The sequence below is a fragment of the Mytilus trossulus genome, chromosome 1 (genome assembly GCF_036588685.1).
Source record: "Mytilus trossulus isolate FHL-02 chromosome 1, PNRI_Mtr1.1.1.hap1, whole genome shotgun sequence".
Lineage (NCBI taxonomy): Eukaryota > Metazoa > Mollusca > Bivalvia > Mytilida > Mytilidae > Mytilus > Mytilus trossulus.
Window position 1 is genome coordinate 97,112,813 of NC_086373.1, and position 26,014 is coordinate 97,138,826.

The 26,014-nt window shown below is 32.3% G+C and overlaps 3 protein-coding genes across 3 annotated transcripts in view; 1 reads left to right on the plus strand and 2 right to left on the minus strand.

Annotated features, from left to right (window-relative positions):
* Nucleotides 1-399: 399 nt before the first annotated feature.
* LOC134692236 (proteasome assembly chaperone 3-like) lies at nucleotides 400-5,852 on the minus strand. Its single transcript, XM_063552690.1, has 4 exons — nucleotides 5,730-5,852; nucleotides 2,431-2,532; nucleotides 1,718-1,804; nucleotides 400-801 (listed from the first exon to the last, which is right to left on the minus strand). Exons 1-4 carry the CDS (start codon nucleotides 5,769-5,771, stop codon nucleotides 655-657), a joined length of 378 nt encoding a protein of 125 aa, XP_063408760.1. The 5' UTR covers nucleotides 5,772-5,852; the 3' UTR covers nucleotides 400-654.
* LOC134692246 (transmembrane protein 14C-like) lies at nucleotides 5,789-9,600 on the plus strand. The gene is made up of 4 exons (XM_063552699.1): nucleotides 5,789-5,911; nucleotides 7,510-7,611; nucleotides 8,713-8,800; nucleotides 9,510-9,600. The coding sequence occupies exons 1-4, from the start codon at nucleotides 5,815-5,817 to the stop codon at nucleotides 9,550-9,552; spliced, it is 330 nt and encodes a 109-aa protein (XP_063408769.1). The 5' UTR covers nucleotides 5,789-5,814; the 3' UTR covers nucleotides 9,553-9,600.
* A 3,554-nt stretch (nucleotides 9,601-13,154) lies between these two features.
* The window catches only part of LOC134692215 (p21-activated protein kinase-interacting protein 1-like), a 30,931-nt gene continuing 18,071 nt past the window's right edge, over nucleotides 13,155-26,014 (minus strand). The window contains exons 8-9 of the mRNA XM_063552669.1: nucleotides 15,832-15,934; nucleotides 13,155-13,503 (exon numbers count right to left, since the gene is read on the minus strand). Of these exons, the coding sequence (XP_063408739.1) occupies nucleotides 13,162-13,503; nucleotides 15,832-15,934 (445 nt within the window). The 3' untranslated portion in view covers nucleotides 13,155-13,161. The remainder of the gene's footprint in view (nucleotides 13,504-15,831; nucleotides 15,935-26,014) is intronic.

The window sequence follows — 26,014 nt, forward strand, 5'->3', positions numbered from 1 at the left end:
CTTTGTTAGTCTTGTTTTATTTTAATTTTAGTTTCTTGTGTACAATTTGGAAATTAGTATGGCGTTCATTATCACTGAACTAGTATATATTTGTTTAGGGGCCAGCTGAAGGACGCCTCCAGGTGCAGGAATTTCTCGCTACATTGAAGACCTGTTGGTGACCTTCTGCTGTTGTTTTTTTATTTGGTCGGATTGTTGTCTCTTTGACACATTCCCCATTTCCATTCTCAATTTTATTTGAAGTGAGACAAATTTGTTAGTTGTTTATCACAAAGATAAATGAACACAGTGATTTCTGAATTTTAAGTTTTAATTTAGGATTCTTTAGAAAAGGTGGCATAACTCTAAGAATTGTATAATTTATCTCTCCAAAAATAAAAGTTTATAACAAACACATAATACACTTTAAAACTTTATTGTTGGATAAAACTGTACTAAGAAAGATAACTTTATCAGATAAATGTGTTTTTGTACAGCTATTCAGTAATTTAGAACACAATCACTTATCATACAATTAGCCATTTCATAGTTGTAATTGGTTATTTGTAATAGTTCATATAGAGGGGATTCCTGTCTGACTCACAGACTGACTACCATTAAGATGTCCACTGGTAGTAGCTGGTGTATAGCGGGTACCATCATCCTCATGTTGATTTAGGTACCAGTAACAACAGTTTTGACTATATTACTAATAGCAACTACTGTATCTCTTGATGTGTCTTGTAATGACATTCCAAGCACCACTGGCTTTGTGCTGTCTATTTTGGAGAGTAGATTTTTGGCAAGAACATGGGTCAATGGCTGAAAAAGACAATGATTACAATGTTTGTTGTAAAGATTTTTAGAGGTCTCAGAACTAAGACAAACATTCCAAATTGTTCCGTTGATGATATTTGAAGATATTGCATAAAAATCCGCCAGTATTTACAGAATTTAATTATTATTAGAATGAACTAATGTTTAGTGCATATCTTATTTTATGCAAATGCAACCAATCAGTTATCTTTTTGCAATGGCTGTGGTTACATTTTATGAAAACAATATTCATTTGTTTGAGTGTGTTTGCTTTTTAAAGTTTCTTTTCTACCTCCTATTATTGTTTTTTTCCAACACAAAAATGGATGAAAATCATAATTCAGGGGGAATAACTTTTGCAAGGGGTTCTAGTTGTCCTTACTATTTCTCTCTGTTTATTACAGTTTATGCAAAAACAGCAACAAATGTAAAATAAAGGATTCATTGAAATTTCAACTAAAAAATTATACATGTTATGATGCAAATCTCTTCTTTTATTCTATATAAAAAAATACACCTGCAAAGTACTTAATCTGTTAATAGAGAAGTAAAGTAACCTGTTATCTAATTACTAACACTGCAGAACAAAACAACCATGTTCAATTTCAATAGTACTTTGGTACATAGATTTTCAGGGTTAGTACTAAGTAAGTATTTGCAGTTATCCATAGCATGCAGTATTCAGGAGTAATATCAATGACTATGATTTACAAGCTTGAATTTATCTTGTACAAATAAGGCTTTATTCTTTTGACATTATATGTTATTGCCTTAATATATGAATAAAATACTTGTAAACTGTAAAGTCTTATTAAATTAATGCATGTGGTATACATAGTTGTGATAAAATCAATTTCTTAGCCTATCATTGAACACTAAAAGAAAGCTTAGGTTATCATGGCTTTATGTATCTTAACATTACCTCATCAACACCTAGTAGAATTCGTGTAGAATACATGGGTTGTCTCCCTGCTTCTTCATCTAACACTACATCTCTTTGTACTTCAATCTATTCAATAAATATAAGCAAAACACACTATTATTTCAAATGCATTATATGCATCAATGTTCATTGAAATTATTATTACAATACATCATTCTTTCTTTGTAACAATGTGCTGATATAACAATTTTCAATATACAGTTATTTATACTGCTTACATAAAATTGAGAATGGAAATGGGGAATGTGTCAAAGAGACAACAACCCGACCGTAGAACAGCAGAAGGTCACCAACAGGTCTTCAATGTAGCGAGAAATTCCAGCACCCGGAGGCGTCCTTCAGCTGGCCCCTAAACAAATATATACTAGTTCAGTGATAATGAACGCCATACTAATTAAGTAATTTCCAAATTGTACACAAGAAACTAAAATTAAAATAATAAAGACTAACAAAGGCCAGAGGCTCCTGACTTGGGACAGGCGCAAAAATGTGGCGGGGTTAAATATGTTTGTGAGATCTCACCCCTCCCCATACCTCTAGCCAATGTAGAAAAGTAAATTAACAATACGATGTTTGTGAGATCTCAACCCTTATATTGTAAATACTAAGTGGTATACATGTTTAATAGTTTTATAGTTATTTCAAACCAAAAGCAATACAGCTTATAGGTATACATACAAAGTACAACTTACCAAATTTCCAATCTTGTTTAGCTGTGTGACTATTATAAATAGCTTATCACTGAAATGGCTACAGAGAATCTGTGTATTGTGACCACCAATTAACTCACTTGTCTGAAACAAATATAATTAAACTGTTCAAACAAGACTAAAGAATTTTGAAAATTTATAATTCACTCCTGAAAAGATAGTTATTAACATTTTTCATCATGGATAACAGAGTGATAATCTTAACTTCACTTCAGACTATCCTTTCCATATGTATATAGATATAAGAAGATGTGGTATGAGCATGATGAGTTCCAATGAGACAACTCTCCATCCAAGTCAGTGTATCAACGTAAACCATTATAGTTCAAAGTAATCTTCAACATGGAGCCTTGGTTACACTGTACAGCAAGCTATAAATGGCCCCAAAAACTGACTAGTGTAAAACCATTCAAACGGGAAAACCAACAGTCTAATCTATATAACATGTATAAAAAAGCAAGAAACAAGAAACACTCATGAACCACATCAACAAACATCATCATGTCTTAAGACAGGTGCAAACAATTCGGGTCTAAATGTCTTACAATATTTTTGTTAAATTGAATTTCGAGTTATTGTTCTTTCTACATACCCTTGTCTATGTATGATACATGGACAAGGATATGTACAAAGAACAATAACTCAAATATTATATGTATTATTTAAAGTATTATTCCCAATTTGTTACAAAAGACTCAGATTGACAGATAAGATAAGATAAGATAAGATAAGATAAGATAAGATAAGATAAGATAAGATAAGATAAGATAAGATAAGATAAGATAAGATAAGATAAGATAAGATAAGATAAGATAAGATAATTTTATTAGCACTAACACATTGACAATAAATGGTTATGGCAACAAACTAAAGACAAACTACAATAACATATATATATACAATGAAGGAGTGACAGTGGATAATAATGAGAGAAATATATAAAAAGAGAAGCATATACATTATTACAGAAATCAAGTACCTTTTCTCACCAACTAGCATTCATTTAAATAGTTGACAACAATTTTTAATATTGTTGGGGAATCTCTAGTTAGAATTGATATAAACAAGTTATATATAATAAAGAAGGTAATTTGTTGTTCAATAGAATATTATTGATTTTTTAATGATTTATCTCTCACATAGTTATAGGATGAACATTTTAAAAGAAAGTGTAGTTCATTTTCAATGTCTCCATTGTTGCAGCAAAGACATACCCCACTCCGCTTTGGTATTTTTAGATATCACTCTGTTTTGATAGATAAAGTACATGTATGAGCACTTAACCTTAATCTAAATGTTGATCTATCACATTTGGATTTGCACTGATCAACATACCATGGTCTTCTGTTTGGTTTATATAGTATATTAAAATACATTTTAATATCTTTGTCAATTTTGAGAATTCAATTTGCCGAATAATTCGTACAATATAGAATTATAGTTTTCCAACCACTCGCTCAACATTGGAATGGAAGTGACGATGCCCCTAACCCACAAATGATGTTCACTAAAACCAGAGTTTTTGACGGATATGCATCGAACTCGAAAGTTGTCTATTGTTTTATTTTATTTTGAAAAGTGCTTTTCTACCCTTTTCAACAAGCAATGAACAGATTTAGATTTCCTGTGTGTTGCAGTGTCATGCAAAGGAAGCAGTATGATTTGACTGTTTATGTTAACTTCTAGTTTCCAGCATTTACAAAAATCACATTTAAAGCTGTTTGTAATCCTTTTCCAGAATTTAATAATAAAACTTTATCATCTGCAAATAAAAGGGAATTTATTGTTGTATCTCCAATTACAATGGTATCTGTATTAGCATCTTGGAGACTTTTAACCAAATAATTTATGTAAAGATTAAATAATCTCCCTGCTTAACGCCACGGTTGGAGACAAATTCTTCACTGAGACCATTTTGGAATTTAACTCTACATGAAGTATCGTCATACATAGAATGAATTACATTTATATTAAAAAGTTTACAGGATAATTTAAGTTCCAAAAGGATATAAAATAATCCATTTCTCCAAACTGTATCAAAGGCTTTCCTGAGATCAACAATTTAAGGCAGCATATGTATCAAAAAATTTGTTCTGGCGTGACATTTGTTCCATTGGAACAAATTTCATAGAAAATATGTTCCGAAGGAACTTATGTCACAAAAAATATGTTCCAGCACTATAAAATTTGTTCCAGAACTAATTTTTTAACCAATGGTGAAACAAGTTCCAGAACAAAAATCACAGCACCATGAGTTTTGTTCCAATATTTTAAATATTTAAAACAAAAAATGATATAAGTTTCTGTGATATTAGTTTTGAACGAAGGTTTTTTATAGAAGTCAATGAAAATGTTGTTTTGAACCTATTTCACAGAAAAAAAAGGTTCTGTGCTTGCATGGGGTACATTTGCAATTGAAGGCATGATTGTAGGATGAAGATGAGAAATAAAATCGATTATAATGTATCATAAACCGTTATAATACTTTTTTTTCAGAAAAACTTTTATTATTATTTCTTATTCTACTCTCTCCTGGATCATAAGTGATTTTAGTATTATTAATTGAGTATGTTATTAAACTTTTGCTTTACTCCACATGATCAAAATTGGATGTTTACACTTTCTATTTATTGCATTATCAATATAATACATGTTTTGTATAATGACTTTAAACTCACTGTTGACAAGTGCTCAGTATATAAGATAACTTGTTTAACCAGTGGAACATATTTCACAAACAAGGAACTAATTTCACCAGGTGAGGAACAAATTTCACAAATCCAGAACTTATTTCACCAGGTAAGGAACAAATCTCACAAACATGGAACTTATTTCACTAGGTAAGGAACAAATTTCACCAACCCAGAACTTATTTCACCAGGTAAAGTGTGGAACTTATTTCATAGAGATGGAACAAATTATTTAGAAATTGTCTGAGGAAAAAGTTCTCCCAGAAAATATTTCCTGTGAAATAAGTTCCACTAGAACTTTTTTCACAGGAACAAATTTTGGTTCAAACACAGCAAGAGAGCGTCCTTAACAAAAATATCCATTAAATGTTTTACAGTAGTCATGAAAATTTAAAGAAGGTAGGGAGGCTGGAAACTACATATCATTTGCCTTTATCTGAAGAAAAAAAATCTAGATATGAGTTATTTGGTCTTCCATAGAAATTTCAAGAAATGTTTGTATTTGTTTCAGCATTCCTGAGATTCATAAATACTTAATTGGAACTTAGCATTATGGTGATGACATAAGTTGTCTTATTAGCACCTGTTTACCTGTTTTGTTTTAACTGGGAAACTTGGGCTTGCACTTGTCATTGTGTTGAATTATGTCCCCTGATTGTGACAAGGGGAGATAACAATGTCGACAAACCAGAAGGAAAACATGACCGATTTTGTCAGCATTGCTTACGCTTTAACAGTGACAGCAGGCGGGTTGCTTGGTTATATTAGAGCAGGTTGATATATTTGATCATTTTCTGCATCGATATCATATTGAATAAAAATGACATGTACACATTTCAGAATTTGAAAATTTATTAAAAATACGAAAACACGAAATGACTTGACTGTTGAGTGTGAAGGACCATTTTCAAATTGATTGATAGTGTATACCAACACCTGACATGACCCTGATGATATGCATTTGAGGTTTCATTCAAGTCTGTCAATTTAACTGGCCCATTGATTATGACGGGTCAAAATCTAGGACAAGGTCTTATAATCTTAAAAGATGTGGTATGATTGCCAAGGAGGCTGCTCTCCATAAGCATAATCAGATCTGGTGGGGGCTTCCCTTTTGTGGGAAAAAATGATTGATTATACAGGGAATTACTGAAGCAGGGCCCCAGGGACCTATCAAAAAGTTCTGGATCGGCCACTGATAAGAGACCAACAAATGACACAGAAATCAAGAACTAACGTAATGGTACCCAAATTGCACCGAGTACCCAAATTGCACCTATTCAGAAAAAATAGCAACGGTAATCTTACAAGATTTCCTAGAGACTAAACAATTTGTATTTTTATGATTTGATACTATGCACGTCTCTTTCAACATAGGTAAACCTATTTAGATATACACAAAACGTTCACAGTATTTATCAACAGGTGGACTGTTTACTAAAAAAGCAAAATGTATGAAAACGTCACCATGCGACGTCATCAAAACGTCATCTTTCTAAAATTAGCAAATACAATATATTATGAGTACCCATTTCACAAAATATGAAGAGTAAGCATAGACTAATATCCAATTGTTCAAAATATTTAAAAAAAATTATGATGTGAATTTAAGCATGGATGCAATTTGGGTACTCCTCATTACAGAATCATGGATAGTTTGGAGGTTGATTCAAACCCATTTTTTTATGACTCAATATGAATTAAAAATTAAATTAGTGTACATATACAATAAAGAAGGATAGGGCTACAAAATATGGACATATTTGTCTTGATCATAGAAAAACGTAGGTGAAAAAACTGTCAAAATAGGTGCAATTTGGGTACTGTCACGTTATAGGTCGTTGTGCAGCATTCATCAATAAGCAAAGCCCATAAGGCATAATCAGCTATAAAAGGCCTAGCTGAAATGACAGTTGTAAAACAAATTCAAAGGAGAAAACTAAAGGCCTAATTAATGTAAAAAATAATGAACAAAATATACACATATAATATATATAAATTTTAAAAATCTCATCTTGCCTTGTACAACATGTACCTTAAACAATCCAACTAACTTATGCAATTCAATGGCTACATGTATCAAGTGGGTCGACTCATTGTGGTCACAACGTGACACATTATATGACGATTTTTGCGTGACAGGTGCGAGACAAATTATTTAGTGTAAAAATTGAAAACAAAGTCATGCTGGACACGGTAAATTGCATACGCTATTATGTCAACAAGAAGCGATGATATGGAATTCTGACAAACAAAAGAATGAGCAGGATACTGAATCAGACCCCCTATTAACACAAAATCAAGAACTGCTTAATATGTAATTTATTTTAAGTTGGAACCTTTATTTCATTGAGAATTGTTATATTTCTAGGAAGTATTCCATCTCTAGCTGCTGGTGTGGTTTGTGGTGGATTAATGGGAGTAGGTGCTTACCAGACTTCACAAGATCCTAAAAATATTGGTCTCTCTCTTGGTAGGTATTTTGTAATTTTAATTTGAAATTGTGTAATTACAAGAACGAGTTTTTGATCCTCAGAATACTATAAGATATTATGTTTTCCTATTGTTGGTTATTATCTAACCTTTTATTTAAAAGAACAAAAGATCTGGTATGATTGCCAATGAGACAACTCTCTAGGAGAGATTAAATGACACAGAAATTAACAGCTATAGAACACAGTAAAGACTTCAACAATGAGCAAAACACATACATGACATACCAAATAGTCAGCTATAAAAGGCCCCGAAATCACAAATGTACATTTTAAAACAACTTGGTATTCGAGAGAAATCTAAAGGCGTTAATTCATATTTGTGGATGTACATTTTAGTACACAGTTGTGGTTATATTGTATAATGCATATGTTAATGATACACTTCCTGAGCATGAATGACTGAATATAACCAGTTCTCTTTTGATTGGTTAATGAATCAACCAATTATTCAACCAATCAATGGTGAACCATTCAGGTAATCAATCAACCACTTATCAAATCGCTTTTAAAAAGAATCAACAGTTTTGGGATATTTCCCACTGAAAAAATGCCTTTGTTAACCTGTTGCAGAAGCTCAGATTTATGTGGATAAAGAATTATCAATGAATCTACAGATATATTTAATGATTTTTCTAATTCTTAAGCAAGTTATCCTTTTCCTAACCTGTTAGATTATTTTTATTTCATTAATGTGTGCTTTGTTTGATCTCAGTTCTTCATTGGTCAAAATTCGATTAGGGCTACACATTTTCTTGCTTTCCTCTGAATTTCCTATGACCAATCCTGATGATGTGACATAGAAAGAACACATCTGTTTGCAGATTATTTGAAAAGGAGGAATTAATTTGCCTGCATATTGTTTTAAAATCATTGCAGAAACAGATTCCACCACCAAATCTTGTGTAATGTGATATTTATCCACTCTCAACAGTTAAACCTTTAAATATTAAAACGATCGACAAGCCTCACGCTTTAAATTTGAAAAATTAACTGTCTTGAGCGGATTAATATTGTATTACAATCGATGCAGTGGTAGAATCTATATTCATAAATAATAATTATGTATATATACTTTGTAGTCACCAGTGCCTTACTGACAGGAGTAATGGGATATAGATTTATGAATTCAGGGAAATTTATGCCAGCAGGATTGGTAGCTGGCTTAAGGTAGGCTACTGTGTTAAACAAGAATAAATATATACACTCATTTAAATCTATTAAGGGAAAGAATGTTAACTTTTCTTTCCAAAAGATGCAAAAAGAAGTAAAGAAATATCACTATTGATAAACAAATGAAACCAGAATGATGAAAACTGGATTAATTATATATCTGTTTTAATGACACATAGTATACATGGTATAGAAAGATTTTACTAATGCTAATGTTCAAAGCAATGTATTGATATTTAAAATGGTCTAGCAACAAATACATACAGTAATGTTATCAAATCATTGTTACTTTGTATATATTATAAACAGATGGAAACTCCACCTATCAAATTTTCTCAGATTATTGTCAATGCTTGAGGTAATATCCTAACAAAGTTTCCAAGCAACTCAACCAATGTTTTGGTCAACCTGAATTTTGATAATGGCTTTAAAAGTGATAATAATTTTGTTCACGAGTTAAATTGATAATCTGCTAAAAAGTGCTATAGCTCATATTTTGGTTTGTTATTAAATACATATATTATATATACCAACATTGAAATAATTAAAGTTACTTACATATTGGATAACTGTATCATAAAGCAACCATACCACATGTTCTTATTTTTATATAACATGTATTTGGTCAACTAAAAATATAACTGTAATTCATATATATCCTTGGTTAATTTACACCATATGCAATGAATGTTTTTATTTATTTCAGTATATTGATGGTGTGTAGGTATGGATACAGATTTATGAAATGATGAACACAAGGACAATGCAGCAATATTGTTATAGTTATGGCTATTTTTTTATGTGTTTTGAAACCTGAATACTGTTTATATATATTGTTGTAGGACAGTTTTTACCAACCATATGCATCATTATGATATAAAATTTGTCATTTTGATAAAAAGTTGATATGAAAAAATAAATAACATTCTTATATTAATTTGTTCAATTTGTTATAAAATATAGGTTTTCCACTAGCAGCATATTTAGTTAAGATAAATCCAGACAGACAAACATTTACACCTTACAATTATTTCATTCTGTAATATGATAATTGATAAAAGAGACCAAACCATAAAAAATTTACAATGACCAATGAACCATGAAAATGAAGTGAAGGTCATATGATACCAGCCAGACAGACATGTACACCTTACAATTATTCCAAACACAAAACATATCAGACTTATTGCCATTAGTATTTCATAAACATACCATAACACAAAAACATAACATTAACTAATGAACCATGTAAATGAGGCCAAGGTCAGATAATACCCTATAGACAGACATGCTCAGTTTACAAATATAGTTGACCTATTGTGTATAGCACTGGAAAAACAGACCAAAACATCATAGCATTATACTAATCAAAATTATTTTTGTGGTCATATAAAAATCATGTAAAGGTGTAATTATACCCCACGCAACGAGTTGCGGAGGGTATAATGTTTTTGACCCGTCAGTCCGTCTGTCAGTCCTGTTTCTTGTCATCGCAACTCCTCTCAAACCACACAACAGAAATTCACGAAACCTTTTCAGATAATAAGGACATACTATGTAGTTGTGCATATCGACGGGAAATTGCGATTCAATTTTTTTTCTAGGAGTTACGCCCCTTTGAACTTATTTACTTTAATGTACTACTGCAACAGTTTGTCATCGCAACTCCTCTCAAACCACACAACAGAATTTCACGAAACCTTTTCAGTTATTAAGGACATACTATGTAGTTGTGCATATTGACGGGAAATCACGATTCAATTTTTTTTCTAGGGGTTACGCCCCTTTGAACTTATTTGCTTCAATGTACTACTGCAACAGTTTGTCATCGCAACTCCTCTCAAACCACACAACAGAATTTCAAGAAACCTTTTCAGATAATAAGGACATACTATTAAGTTGTGCATATCGACGGGAAATTGCGATTCAATTTTTTTTCTAGAACTTATTTGCTTCAATGTACTTCTGCAACAGTTTGTCATCTCAACTCCTCTGAAACCACACAACAGAATTTCATGAAATTTTGTAGATAATAAGGACATACTATTTAGATGTGCTTACTGGCAGGAAATTAATTTTTCTTATACAATTTTTTTCCCTTACACTTATTTAATTTCTCCAATGACAATGTGGGGACATGGGGTATGTGAGCGTGCTCACTAAGGTTCTTTAATTTCTAGTGAAGATAAATAACATAAATAAATATATTTATTCATAACATTGTGGAAATACCAGTTTATCAATACAGGCCATCTAGTCGCAAAAGAATTTGGAGAAAAATGGACAAACACGAGTCAATTTTAGTAATAGTGTTGATTTTTAAATTGAAAGGTTTTATGTGAAAAAAAATTATAACGGAGTTAATATAACCGTATAATTTATTTATTTGATAAATTTGGAGTTTATTATGTAAATTAATCTGATATGTATTTAACATTTAAAAAGTTAGCTGGGTATATAACAAGTTCAAAATGTTGTTACAGTGAAGACCTTGTGCCTCTGGAGGCTTTCGGTGCAGTGCCTATTTCAAAATTCTAAAAATTTCAATGTTTCCTCCAGAAGTATAAATGTCTCTGTTTTTATAGAATTAAAGCCTTATGTAGACCATTAGAACCAAACCTTTGATTGACTTGCTTGGGACTCTTTAAGATGTTTGCTTAAGCATTATAATTAAGACTGACACCATTGCAGCTGCCGTTGCCAGAAAGGCAATCCCTTTGTCTAGCTTTCAGAGACTTAAGCAGGCGAGAAAAATCTGATTGTTGACCATGAAATCATTAAAATGAAGTCAAATTCAGATGGCACCTGCCAGACATATACACAATGCAATTTTTCTATACACCAAAAATATTTAACCTTTTGTTTTAAGTATCCGACTGTGAAAAAAACATATTGACCATTGAACCATGAAAATGAAGTATTGGTGAGAAGAAACTAGCCAGATAGACTACATTCATTATAATATCTAATTAATTGACAATGTCAGAAAGGACCCATCATACAGATATGTAGTCCTTATAATCCTTCTTTTCATGAAATATATAGGGCCCTTTTGCTTATAGTATCTGAGAAATATACCAATCCTCAAAAACACAACATTGTCTAATAAGTAGTAAACCATAAAAGAGGTCAAGGTCAGTTGAAAACTGTAAGACAGATATATAAACCTTAAAATCCTACCATACCCAAATTAATGTTTTGCTTATAGTACTTGAGAAACAGACGTATTCACAAAACATATCATTAATTGATTGATTAATGTTTTACACTATTTTCAACAGGTATATAGTGACTGTCCCGCATTAATGGAATAGTAAGAGAGAACCATTAATCTTCTGTAGGAAAATCTAACAATCCAAGTCAGTTGAGATATAAGGGAGCTACCATTTGATTTTTATAGGGGGGCTAGGATGAAAATTTTTGTCCTGACTTTTTATTTTTGAAAGTGTCTCATCCTGCCTTTTTTTTACTCAAAACTCCTGTCCTGTCTATTTTTTTCAAATTTCATCCTAGCCCCCCCGCCCCCTAAAAATCAAATGGTAGCTCCCTAAGTCAAGCACACCCTGCCACATGCAGGATTCAGACTCACTACCTCAGTGTTAACAGAACAGTGATACAGTAGTTTGGGCACCTAGGCCACTTAAAATAAACCTATAAATCATGAAAATGAGATCAAGGTCAGATGAAACCTGGCAATCATTCAATAAACCAAATAAAGTTGATCTATTGCTTATAATATCTGAGACACAGCCTTGATTATGAAAACTTTGATCACTGATCCATAAAATGCTTTTGAAGACAGGTGTACCATGTGGGACTGATATATAGACATTGCAAGGAACCAATATACCAAATAAAGGTATCCTTTTACTTGTAATAAATGAGTATTTCACATGACAGAATTTTTTTTTTCCCCTAGGTAGTTGTAGAACAATTAAAATAAGGTCAAGGACAATTGGCATGTGACAGATGGAAACTGTGTAACATAGGACATCTTTAAAAAAAGTTCCAGAGATTTAAAATACTAGGACCTCCTTGACTTTGAATCATATGATCTGAAAGAGACTGTTTCTTTACTTTGATACATTGTTGAATGAAGTATAAATGACTAATGACGAGACTGCTATCTTGTGACAGAGCATGTTTGAGCATGTTTTTCATATCAGTTACCCAAATAAAATCTGATTATCTACCATTTCCTTTCATTTGATATTTCAGTGTCAAAGCTGCTTGTGTTTTATCATACTTTATGTTTGTTGATAGTAACAGTTATTATTAATTGATTCACATCATCCATCAATCTTGAAGCTAAAAAAGTTTGCACTCAGCATGCTCAGAGAAATAACATATATAATGTTTCATATCTTTAATTTTTTAATATTATGTTTTTTCATCATCCTTTTTCTTTTCTTTGCCTTAAGTTTTGCTTCCTTAGATTTATCAACAGTTACAAATTCCATTTCATCCTTTTTTTTCTGTAATTTCTTCTTTTTATCATTGTTCTTTGTTTTTTTAGGGGTTTCTTTTTTTAATGTTTCTTGATCAGAGTTATCTTCCATTGATTCCACATCTTCTGTCACCTCCTCTGTAATTGCTTTATTGTCCGTTTTGTCTGTAGTTGTTTGTGGTAAGTACACAGAAATACAAGTCAATCTAAATTTAGAATCGTGTTCTGTAAGAAGTGTTGTACTGATGGAATCCTGAAAACAAAATTGTACAAGATAAATATATAAATTGTTGACACGGAGATATGTCTCACTTTTTGTAATTTTGATAGTATATAGCAAATGTTTAAATTAATTTAATTAAAATTGTTAACTTTGAAAAACATGTAAAGTCAATCCACCATGACTGACAGTACAGGGCTGATACTGGTAATCTCTTTGGAAATGAGAAATTCCTATGCTTATAAAACTAAATACCAATTTCCTTTGACTTACAATTAAGGTTTCCTTTCAAATTAACCAATTGATTTTTATAATATTTGATGTATCCATCTTGGTTATTGGGTATGGGACTATGGGTCCACAAACACAAATTTTGGTTAATCTAACGCTTATCTTAAAATCACACTTGGTAAATTTATAACTTTTCCTAAATGACCAAAAATATTGTTTAGTCCATGAATTATTTTTTTTACCATAACAATGTTGTGATCAACTAAGTTTAGTCTTAGATGCATAGATTAGTTGTTAGTGGCTTTGAACTAGCTGTCAGATAACTGTGAGTACTCTCAGATGTGTTCATTGTGTCTTTTTGTGTCGGGATGTATAAGTACCCAGTCACGTCCATCTGTCGAGTAAAGCCTTTTTCAACAGATTTTTATAGTTCGTTCTTATGTTGTACTGTTATACCACTGTCCCAGGTTAGGGGAGGGTTGGGATTCACCTAACATGTTTAACCCCGCCACATTATTTATGTATGTGCCTGTCCCAAGTCAGGAGCCTGTAATTCAGTGGTTGCGGTTTGTTTATGTGTTGCATATTTGTTTTTCATTCATTTTTTACATAAACAAGGCCGTTAGTTTTCTCGTTTGGATTGATTTACATTGTCTTATATGGGCCATTTATAGCTGACTATGCAGTGTGGCCTTTGCTCATTGTTGAAGGCCGTACGGCAATCTATAGGTGTTAATGTCTGTGTTATTTTGGTATTTTGTGGAAAGTTGTCTCATCACATCTTCTTTTTTTATAAGTAAGTCATAATGAACAAAACTTTAAATACTATTAATTACAAAGTAAATCAATTTAACAATAGATAATATTACTGCCCAATAAATTAAAAAAAAAACCAACATACTAACTGACAGTACTTATAATAAAACCAACTTACTTCATTCTGTTGTATTTGATACAGTTTGAGATAACCATCACTGGATACTTACTTCATTCTGTTGTATTTGATATAGTTTGAGATAACCATCACTGGATACTTACTTCATTCTGTTGTATTTGATATAGTTTGAGAAAACCATCACTGGATACTTACTTCATTCTGTTGTATTTGATATAGTTTGAGATAACCATCACTGGATACTTACTTCATTCTGTTGTATTTGATACAGTTTGAGATAACCATCACTGGATACTTACTTCATTCTGTTGTATTTGATATAGTTTGAGATAACCATCACTGGATACTTACTTCATTCTGTTGTATTTGATATAGTTTGAGATAACCATCACTGGATACTTACTTCATTCTGTTGTATTTGATATAGTTTGAGAAAACCATCACTGGATACTTACTTCATTCTGTTGTATTTGATATAGTTTGAGAAAACCATCACTGGATACTTACTTCATTCTGTTGTATTTGATATAGTTTGAGATAACCATCACTGGATACTTACTTCATTCTGTTGTATTTGATATAGTTTGAGAAAACCATCACTGGATACTTACTTCATTCTGTTGTATTTGATATAGTTTGAGATAACCATCACTGGATACTTACTTCATTCTGTTGTATTTGATATAGTTTGAGATAACCATCACTGGATACTTACTTCATTCTGTTGTATTTGATATAGTTTGAGAAAACCATCACTGGATACTTACTTCATTCTGTTGTATTTGATATAGTTTGAGATAACCATCAGTGGATACTTACTTCATTCTGTTGTATTTGATATAGTTTGAGAAAACCATCACTGGATACTTACTTCATTCTGTTGTATTTGATATAGTTTGAGAAAACCATCACTGGATACTTACTTCATTCTGTTGTATTTGATATAGTTTGAGAAAACCATCACTGGATACTTACTTCATTCTGTTGTATTTGATATAGTTTGAGATAACCATCACTGGATACTTACTTCATTCTGTTGTATTTGATATAGTTTGAGAAAACCATCACTGGATACTTACTTCATTCTGTTGTATTTGATATAGTTTGAGATAACCATCAGTGGATACTTACTTCATTCTGTTGTATTTGATATAGTTTGAGATAACCATCACTGGATACTTACTTCATTCTGTTGTATTTGATACAGTTTGAGATAACCATCACTGGATACTTACTTCATTCTGTTGTATTTGATACAGTTTGAGATAACCATCACTGGATGCTGTTATTAAACACTGACACAGTTCATCATCTGTAAACAATGTTAGTCCTCTTATTCTGAAAATACATTGAAATAATTTTACTTTTTCTTTCAATATAAAAACTTCAATGACTTAATCTATTGTTCTGATGAATTTGCTTATTCACAAATTTTAAACAGTTTATATTCATTTTTTGTGCACTTTCATGTAATTTGATTTTTAGCTCACCTGGCCTAAAAGGCCAAGTGAGCTTTTCCCATCACTTGGCGTTCGGCGTCCGTCGTCTGTCGTCGTCCTGCGTCCGTCATAGTTAACTTTTACAAAAATCTTCTCTTCTGAAACTACTGGGCCAAATTATTCCAAACTTGGGCACAATCATCATTGATGTATCTAGTTTAAAGTTTGTGTTTTATTACCCGGCCAGCCATCCAAGATGGCCGCCATGGCTAAAAATAGAACATAGGGGTAAAATGCAGTTTTTGGCTTATAACTCAAGAACCAAAGCATTTAGAGCAAATCTGACATATATTTTTTATCTTAAAAAGTGCATTTCTGTGCTTTCTGATGTGCCATAAGGTAGCACTCCACAGTTAGAAAATAAAATTAAAAATGAGCCCCAAAATGTTTTATCATCTCCTATTCCTGGATTTCAAATACATTAACCTTACTGTTTGTGTTGTACATGTGCATATGTATGTAATCAGTATCTTCCATAGATTTGATTTTCAAAAGTTAATAGGGTGAAAATAAATTCCTTTTATCTGTATCCATGGCAACATTCTGCATTTATTTCCAATAAAATATGGCAAAAAGGGGGGTGAACATGTCTCATTTCCCCCCAAAATTTGGATCAAACTAGAATTTCAATGCCTTTGAGTGATACCTTTTTAGAAACTGGTTTCCTAAATCTTCCTAATGATCAAATAAAAAAATTGGGTGTCTTTCGCCTCATTTTTTCGTAAAAACTAATCACAAAGTTCGTGCGATAAAAAGTTGGAAAAAAACATTGCAATAATTGCCAGACCAATGTATGGTAGGGACATGCAAATACGGACTGTCATACAGAAAACAGCCTATATTACATACATTACATAACCTTGATGATCATATAAACCCAATACAAAGGCTATTTTAATACTCAGCTATCCAAAAATGATTTTTATTGCACACTAGCTCTCATATTTGAAAAATCCACAGGGGCCAAAATGCGAAACTACACACCTAACTGTGGAGTGCTACCTTAAGGTGAAATTTTTTCCCTCCTGTTTCAATTTGTTTTATGTTTTCTGTGTTCTTCTAGCTGTTACTATGAAAATGGTACCTTAGTTTTTAAAATTGGTTCAGTAATGAAGATTTTGTGAAGGTTAGCAGTTGATGTTGAAACGCGACAAAAAGTGTTTTAAAATAAATGTGGGATCATAGTGAAAAACTTCAAATCTGTCTCATTTTTGGGGTACATTTCTAAAACTTTTCCCTTTTTCTTATTTAAAATTATAAAATTACCTTAAAAGAGGACAAATTGTACAAGTTTTAGGTGTTAAAAAGCACTCATAGGTCATTTTTGCTGTAAATAGCATACCCCACCTTGGTTTAGAAGCTCTCAAGCAGGGTATAAATTTCTAACAATACTGGCATCATTAAATTTAATTAATGCCAAATTATGATATAAAATCCTGCTAAAAATGTTTATTTGACTTATTCGCATTCAAAAATATAAAGCGTTACATTCTGAGATTATCATATAAAGCGCAATCTTTGGTTACAAGGACAAAGCTAATGGAGTATAAATTTAAGACCGCAACATGTATAAGTGTCAAAATGTGTATATTTGGTTGCTAAGGACAGTAAACAATAAAATTAACATAAATTGCATTCCTAGCAGATTTTTTACCTTCAGAACTAAAACATGAACATAAAAGACTAAAGATTTGTGGTAAATTTTATCTTAAAAAGTGCATTTCTGTGCTTTCTGATGTGCCATAAGGTAGCACTCCACAGTTAGAAAATAAAATTAAAAATGAGCCCCAAAATGTTTTATCATCTCCTATTCCTGGATTTCAAATACATTAACCTTACTGTTTGTGTTGTACATGTGCATATGTATGTAATCAGTATCTTCCATAGATTTGATTTTCAAAAGTTAAAAGGGTGAAAATAAATTCCTTTTATCTGTATCCATGGCAACATTCTGCATTTATTTCCAATAAAATATGGCAAAAAGGGGGGTGAACATGTCTCATTTCCCCCCAAAATTTGGATCAAACTAGAATTTCAATGCCTTTGAGTGATACCTTTTTAGAAACTGGTTTCCTAAATCTTCCTAATGATCAAAACTAGAGGCTCTCAAGAGCCTGTGTCGCTCACCTGTTACTGTATTTACTGATGCCGGTCATCTTGGTTGGTAGGTGGGGTCATTAGACACTTTTTTTTAAATAGATACCATAGTAATGATTGTGGCCATGTTTAGTTTAATATGGCCCATAGTTTTAGAAAAGAAGATTTTTGTACAAGTTACAAAAATGACGAAAATTTGTTCAAAATTGAATATATAAAGGGCAATAACTCCTTAAGGGGTACTCTTACAATTTTTATCATGTTGACTTATTTGTAGATCCTACTTTGCTGAACAAAATTGCTGTTTACAGTTTATCTCCATCCATAATAGTATTCAAGATAATAACCAAAAACTGCAAAATTTCCTTAAAATTATCAATTTTAGGGCAGCAACCCAATAACGAGTTGTCAGATTCATCTGAAAATTTGCGAGGGGATAGATCTTATTCTGATGGACATTTAAATCTTGAAAGATTTGCCCTAAATGTCTTAGTTTTAAAGATATAAATCAAAAACTGCATTTTACCACTATGTTCTAATTTTAGCCATGTCAATGCATGTCGGCCATTTTGTTTGGTAGGCGGTGTCATTGGACACATTTTTCAAACTATATACCGCAATGATAATTATCGCCAAGTTTTGTTTAATTTGGCCATGTAGTTTCAGAGAAGAAGATTTTTGTACAAGTTACAAAAACTGACGAAAATTTGTTAAAAATTGACTATAAAGGGCAATAACTCCTTAAGGGGTTGACTGACAATTTTGGTCATGTTGACTTATTAGTAGGTTTTACTTTGCTGAACATTATTGCTGTTTACAGTTTATCTCTATCTATAATAGTATTCAAGATAATAACCAAAAACTGCAAAATTTCCTTAAAATAACCAATTCAGGGGCAGCAACCTAACAACGAGTTGTCCGATTCATCTGAAAATTCTAGGGCAGATAGATCTTGACCTGATTAACAATTTTACCCCTTGTTAGATTTGCTCTAAATGTTTTGGTTTCAAAGATATAAGCCAAAATATACATTTTACCCCTGTGTTCTATTTTTAGCCATGGCGGCCATCTTGGTTGGATGGCCAGGTCACCGGACACATTTTTTAAACTAGATACCCCAAGGATGATTGTGGCCAAGTTTGGTAAAATTTGGCCCAGTAGTTTCAGAGGAGAAGATTTTTGTAAAAGTTTACGGACGACGGACGCAGGACGACGGACGACGGACGCCAAGTGATGAGAAAAGCTCACTTGACCTTTCAGGTCAGGTGAGCTAAAAAAAATGGGTGTCTTTCGCCTCATTTTTTCGTAAAATCCAATCACAAAGTTCGTGCGATAAAAAGTTGGAAAAAAACATTGCAATAATTGCCAGACCAATGTATGGTAGGGACATGCAAATACGGACTGTCATACAGAAAACAGCCTATATTACATACATTACATAACCTTGATGATCATATAAACCCAATACAAAGGCTATTTTAATACTCAGCTATCCAAAAATGATTTTTATTGCACACTAGCTCTCATATTTGAAAAATCCACAGGGGCCAAAATGCGAAACTACACACCTAACTGTGGAGTGCTACCTTACAAATAAGTCAACATGACCAAAATGGTCAGTTGACCCCTTTAGGAGTTATTGCCCTTTATAGTCAATTTTTAACCATTTTTCGTAAATATCCATGATCTTTTACAAAAATCTTCTCCTCTGAAACTACCGGGCCAAATTAATCCAAACTTAGCCACAATCATCATTGATGTATCTAGTTTAAAGTTTTGGTTTTATTACCCGGCCAACCATCCAAGATGGCCGCCATGGCTAAAAATAGAACATAGGGGTAAAATGCAGTTTTTGGCTTAGGTAGCACTCCACAGTTAGAAAATAAAATAAACCAGATGCTCCGCAGGGTGTAGCTTTATACGACCGCAGAGGTCGAACCCTGAACAGTTGGGGCAAGTATGGACACAACATTCAAGCTGGATTCAGCTCTAAATTTGGATTGTGATTAAATAGTTGACACAGCATAGGTTTCTGACACAAAATGAATGTGTTCTAATGAAATTAAATTTTTTGTTTTCTCTTAGAACAATTCACTATGCTGTTGAATATTATTCCTCTCAAAAAAAATGTTTGAAGAAATTTTCTTTTTATTTATGAAATTTCAAATGAGAAAATTGAACCCAATTTTTTTAATCACATCCCCCTTTCCCTTATTCCAAAACTAATCTCAATTAAAATTTCTAATGGAGTTTGCAACAATTACTACTCATTTAAATACATCATAAAATATTAAGATGTAAAAAAACTGCTTGTTATCACTGAATGGTAAAGATTATTTTAATTTATCATTTGGTAGTAAAAAGTGAATATAAATTGTATATTGTATATATAACAAAGATTTAAGTTGATTCTGGACAAAGAAAGATAACTCCAAATAAAAAAAATTCTTACAATTAGATATTTCTTGCTTACTATTCTGGACAAAGAAAGATAACTCTAATTAAAAACAAAATTGCTATTGCACAATATTGTGCAATAAGATATTTCTTGCCATTGCGCAATACTGTGCAATTGAAAAGACTTGCTATTGCACAAAACTTAATATAATAATTTTAGATCCTGATTTGGACCAACTTGAAAACTGGGCACAGAATCAACCAGATGCTCCGCAGGGCGAAGCTTTATACGACCGCAGAGGTTGAACCCTGAACAGTTGGGGCAAGTATGGACACAACATTCAAGCTGGATTCCGCTCTAAATTTGGATTGTGATTAAATAGTTGACACAGCATAGGTTTCTGACACAGAATGAATATATTCAAATGAACTTAAAATTTTTGTTTTCTCTTAGAGCAATTCACTATGCTGTTGAATATTAATCCTCTCAAAAAAATGTTTGAAGAAATTTTCTTTTTATTTATGAAATTTCAAATGAGAAAAATTGAACCCAATTTTTTAATCACATCCCCCTTTCCCTTATTCCAAAACTAATTTCAATTAAAATATTCTAATGGAGTTTGCAACAATTACTACTCATTTAAATACATCATAAAATATTAAGATGTAAAAAAACTGCTTGTAATCACTGAATGGTAAAGATTATTTAAATTTATCAGTTGGTAGTAAAAAGTGAATAGATTTAAGTTGATTCTGGACAAAGAAAGATAACTCCAATTAAAAAAATTCTTGCAGATATTTCTTGCTTACTATACTGGACAAAGAAAGATAACTCTTAATTAAAAAAAAATTAGCTATTTCACAATATTGTGAAATTAGATATTTCTTGCCATTGCACAATACTGTGCAATTGAAAAGACTTGCTATTGCACAATACTTAATATAATAATTTTAGATCCTGATTTGGACCAACTTGAAAACTGGGCCCATAATCAAAAATCTAAGTACATGTTTATATTCAGCATATCAAAGAGGCCCAAGAATTTAATTTTTGTTAAAATCAAACTTAGTTTAATTTTGGACCCTTTGCACTTTAACTTAGACCAATTTTAAAACTGGACCAAAAATTAAGAATCTACATACACAGTTAGATTTGGCATATCAAAGAACCCCAATTATTCAATTTTTGATGAAATCAAACAATGTTTAATTTTGGACCTCGATTTGGGCCAACTTGAAAACTGGGCCAATAATCAAAAATCTAAGTACATTTTTAGATTCAGCATATCAAAGAACCCCAAGGTTTCAATTTTTGTTAAAATCAAACTAAGTTTAATTTTGGACCCTTTGGACCTTAATGTAGACCAATTTGAAAACGGGACCAAAAATTAAGAATCTACATACACAGTTAGATTCGGCATATTAAAGAACCCCAATTATTCAATTTTGATGAAATCAAACAAAGTTTAATTTTGGACCCTTTGGGCCCCTTTTTCCTTAACTGTTGGGACCAAAACTCCCAAAATCAATACCACCCTTCCTTTTATAGTCATAAACCTTGTGTTTAAATTTCATAGATTTCTATTTACTTATACTAACGCTATGGTGCGAAAACCAAGAAAAATGCTTATTTGGGTCCCTTTTTGGCCCCTAATCCCTAAACTGTTGGGACCGAAACTCCCAAAATCAAGACCAACCTTTCTTTTGTGGTCATAAACATTGTGTTTAAATTTCATTGATTTCTATTTACTTTAACTAAAGTTATTGTGCGAAAACCAAGAATAATGCTTATTTGGGCCCTTTTTTGGCCCCTAATTCCAAATCTGTTGAAACCAAAACTCCCAAAATCAATCCCAACCTTTCTTTTGTGGTCATAAACCTTGTGTCAAAATTTCATAGATTTCTTTTCACTTTTACTAAAGTTATAGTGCGAAAACCAAGAAAATGCTTATTTGGGCCCTTTTTGGCCCCTAATTCCTAAAATGTTGGGACCAAAACTACCAAAATCAATACCAGCCTTCCTTTTATGGTCATAAACCTTGTGTTAAAATTTCATAGATTTCTATTCACTTTTACTAAAGTTAGAGTGCGAAAACTTAAAGTATTCGGACGACGACGACGACGACGACGACGACGACGCCAACGTGATAGCAATATACGACGAAATTTTTTTCAAAATTTGCGGTCGTATAAAAATCTAAGTACATGTTTGGATTCAGCATATCAAAGAACCCTAAAATTTCAATTTTTGTTAAAATCAAACTAAGTTTAATTTTGGACCCTTTGGACTTTAATGTAGACCAATTCGAAAACAAGACCAACTAGAGGCTCTAAAGAGCCTGTGTCGCTCACCTTTGTATATGTGAATATTAAACAAAGGAAGCAGATGAATTCATGACAAAATTGTGTTTTGTTGATGGTGATATGTTTTTAAATCTTACTTTACTAAACAGTCTTGCTGCTTACAATTATCTCTATCTATAATGAACTTGGCCCAGAAGTATCAGTGGAAATGTTAATTAAAAATTGACTATAAAGGACAATAACTCCTTAGGGGGTCAATCGACCATTTCGGTCATGTTGACTTATTTATAGATCCTACTTTGCTGAACATTATTGCTGTTTACAGTTTATCTTTATCTATAATAATATTCAAGATAATAACCAAAAACAGCAAAATTTCCTTAAAATTTCCGATTCACGGGCAGCAACCCAACAACAGGTTGTCAGATTCATCTGACAATTACAGGGCAGATAGATATTGATCTGATAAGCAATTTCACTCCAAGTCAGATTGCTGTAAATGCTTTGGTTTTTGAGTTATAAGCCAAAAAATGCATTTTACCCCTATGTTCTATTTTTAGCCTTTGTGGCCATCTTGGTTGGTTGACCTGGTCACGCCACACATTTTTTAAACTAGATACCCCAAAGATGATTGTTGCCAAGTTTGGATTAATTTGGCCCAGTAGTTTCAGAGGAGAAGATTTTTGTAAAGATAACTAAGATTTACGAAAAAATGGTTAAAAATTGACTATAAAGGGCAATAACTCCTAAACGGGTCAACTGACCATTTCGGTCATGTTGACTTATTTGTAGATCTTACTTTGTTGAACATTATTGCTGTTTACAGTTTATCTCTATCTATAATAATATTCAAGATAAAAACCAAAAACAGCAAAATTTCCTTAAAATTACCAATTCAGGAGCAGCAACCCAACAACCGATTGACCGATTCATCTGAAAATTTTAGGGCAGATAGATCTTGACCTGATAAACATTTTTATCCCATGTCAGATTTCCTCAAAATGTTTTGGTTTTTGAGTTATAAGCCAAAAACTGCATTTTACCCCTATGTTCTATTTTAAGCCGTGGCGGCCATCTTGGTTGGTTGACCAGGTCAAGCCACACATTTTTTAAAATAGATACCCCAAAGATGATTGTGGCCAAGTTTGGATTAATTTGGCTCAGTAGTTTCAGAGGAGAAGATTTTTGTAAAAGATTACTTGAATTTACGAAAAATGGTTAAAATTTACTATAAAGGGCAATAACTCCTAAACGGGTCAACTGACCATTTTGGTCATGATGACTTATTTGTAGATCTTACTTTGCTGAACATTATTGCTGTTTACAGTTTATCTCTATCTATAATACTATTCAAGATAATATCCAAAAACAGCAAAATTTCATCAAAATTACCAATTCAGGGGCAGCAACCCAACAACCGATTGACTGATTCATCTGAAAATTTCAGGGCAGATAGATCTTGACCTGATAAACATATTTACCCCATGTCAGATTTGCTCTAAATGCTTTGGTTTTTGAGTTACAAGCCAAAAACTGCATTTTACCCCTATGTTCTATTTTTAGCTGTGGCGGCCATCTTGGTTGGTTGACCGGGTCATGCCACACATTTTTTAAACTAGATACCCCAATGATGAGTGTGGCCAAGTTTGGTTTGATTTGGCCCAGTAGTTTCAGAGGAGAAGATTTTTGTAAAAGTTAACAACGACGACGGACGACAGACGACGGACGACGCCGGACGCCGGACGCAAAGTGATGGGAAAAGCTCACTTGGCCCTTCGGGCCAGGTGAGCTAAAAATGAGGAATCTACATACACAGTTAGATTTGGCATATCAAAGAACCCCATTTATTCAATTTTTGATGAAATCAAACAAAGTTTAATTTTGGACCCCGATTTGGACCAACTTGAAAACTGGGCCGATAATCAAGAATCTAAGTACATTTTTAGATTCAGCATATCAAAGAACCCAACCGATTAATTTTTTGTCAAAATCAAACGAAGTTTAATTTTGGACCCTTTGGACCTTAATGTAGACCAATTTGAAAAACGGGACCAAAAGTTAAAAATCTACATACACAGTTAGATTCGGCATATCAAAGAACCCCAATTATTCAATTTTGATGAAATCAAACAAAGTTTAATTTTGGACCCTTTGGGCCCCTTTTTCCTAAACTGTTGGGACCAAAACTCCCAAAATCATTACCAACCTTCCTTTTATGGTCATAAACCTTGTGTTTAAATTTCATAGATTTCTATTTACTTATACTAAAGTTATGGTGCGAAAACCAAGAAAAATGCTTATTTGGGTCCCTTTTTGGCCCCTAATTCCTAAACTGTTGGGACCTAAACTCCCAAAATCAATACCAACCTTCCTTTTGTGGTCATAAACATTGTGTTTAAATTTCATTATTTTCTATTTACTTTAACTAAAGTTATTGTGCGAAAACTAAGAATAATGCTTATTTGGGCCCTTTTTTGGCCCCTTATTCCTACACTATTGAAACCAAAACTCCCAAAATCAATCCCAACCTTTCTTTTGTGGTCATAAACCTTGTGTCAAAATTTCATAGATTTCTATTAACTTAAGCTAAAGTTATAGTGCGAAAACCAAGAAAATGCTTATTTGGGCCCTTTTTGGCCCTTAATTCCTAAAATGTTGGGACCAAAACTCCCAAAATCAATACCAACCTTCCTTTTGTGGTCATAAACCTTGTGATAAAATTTTATAGATTTATATTCACTTTTACTCAAGTTAGAGTGCGAAAACTAAAAGTATTCAGACGACGACGACGACGACGACGACGACAACGCCAACGTGATAGCAATATACGACGAAATTTTTTTCAAAATTTGCGGTCGTATAAAAATGAGCCACAAAATGTTTTATCATCTCCTATTCCTGGATTTCTAATACATTAACCTAACTGTTTGTGTTGTACATGTGCATATGTATGTAATCAGTATCTTCCATAGATTTGATTTTCAAAAGTTAAAAGGGTGAAAGTAAATTCCTTTAATGTGTATCCATGGCAACATTCTGCATTTATTTCCCATAAAATATTGCAAAAAGGGGGGTGAACATGTCACATTTCCCCCCAAAATTTGGATCAAACTAGAATTTC

What these genes read in the sequence shown, in the direction of transcription:
- LOC134692236 (XM_063552690.1), bottom strand. Translation starts at nt 5,771, where the DNA reads ATGACAAGTGCAAGCCCAAGTTTCCCAGTTAAAACAAAACAG. An exon ending in TCCCAGTTAAAACAAAACAG is followed by an intron (nt 2,533 to 5,729) that starts GTAAACAGGTGC and finishes TATTTGTTTCAG; the next exon opens with ACAAGTGAGTTAATTGGTGG. An exon ending in TAAACAAGATTGGAAATTTG is followed by an intron (nt 1,805 to 2,430) that starts GTAAGTTGTACT and finishes TTTATTGAATAG; the next exon opens with ATTGAAGTACAAAGAGATGT.
- LOC134692246 (XM_063552699.1), top strand. Translation starts at nt 5,815, where the DNA reads ATGTCGACAAACCAGAAGGAAAACATGACCGATTTTGTCAGCATTGCT. An exon ending in AAATATTGGTCTCTCTCTTG is followed by an intron (nt 7,612 to 8,712) that starts GTAGGTATTTTG and finishes TATACTTTGTAG; the next exon opens with TCACCAGTGCCTTACTGACA. An exon ending in GGATTGGTAGCTGGCTTAAG is followed by an intron (nt 8,801 to 9,509) that starts GTAGGCTACTGT and finishes TATTTATTTCAG; the next exon opens with TATATTGATGGTGTGTAGGT.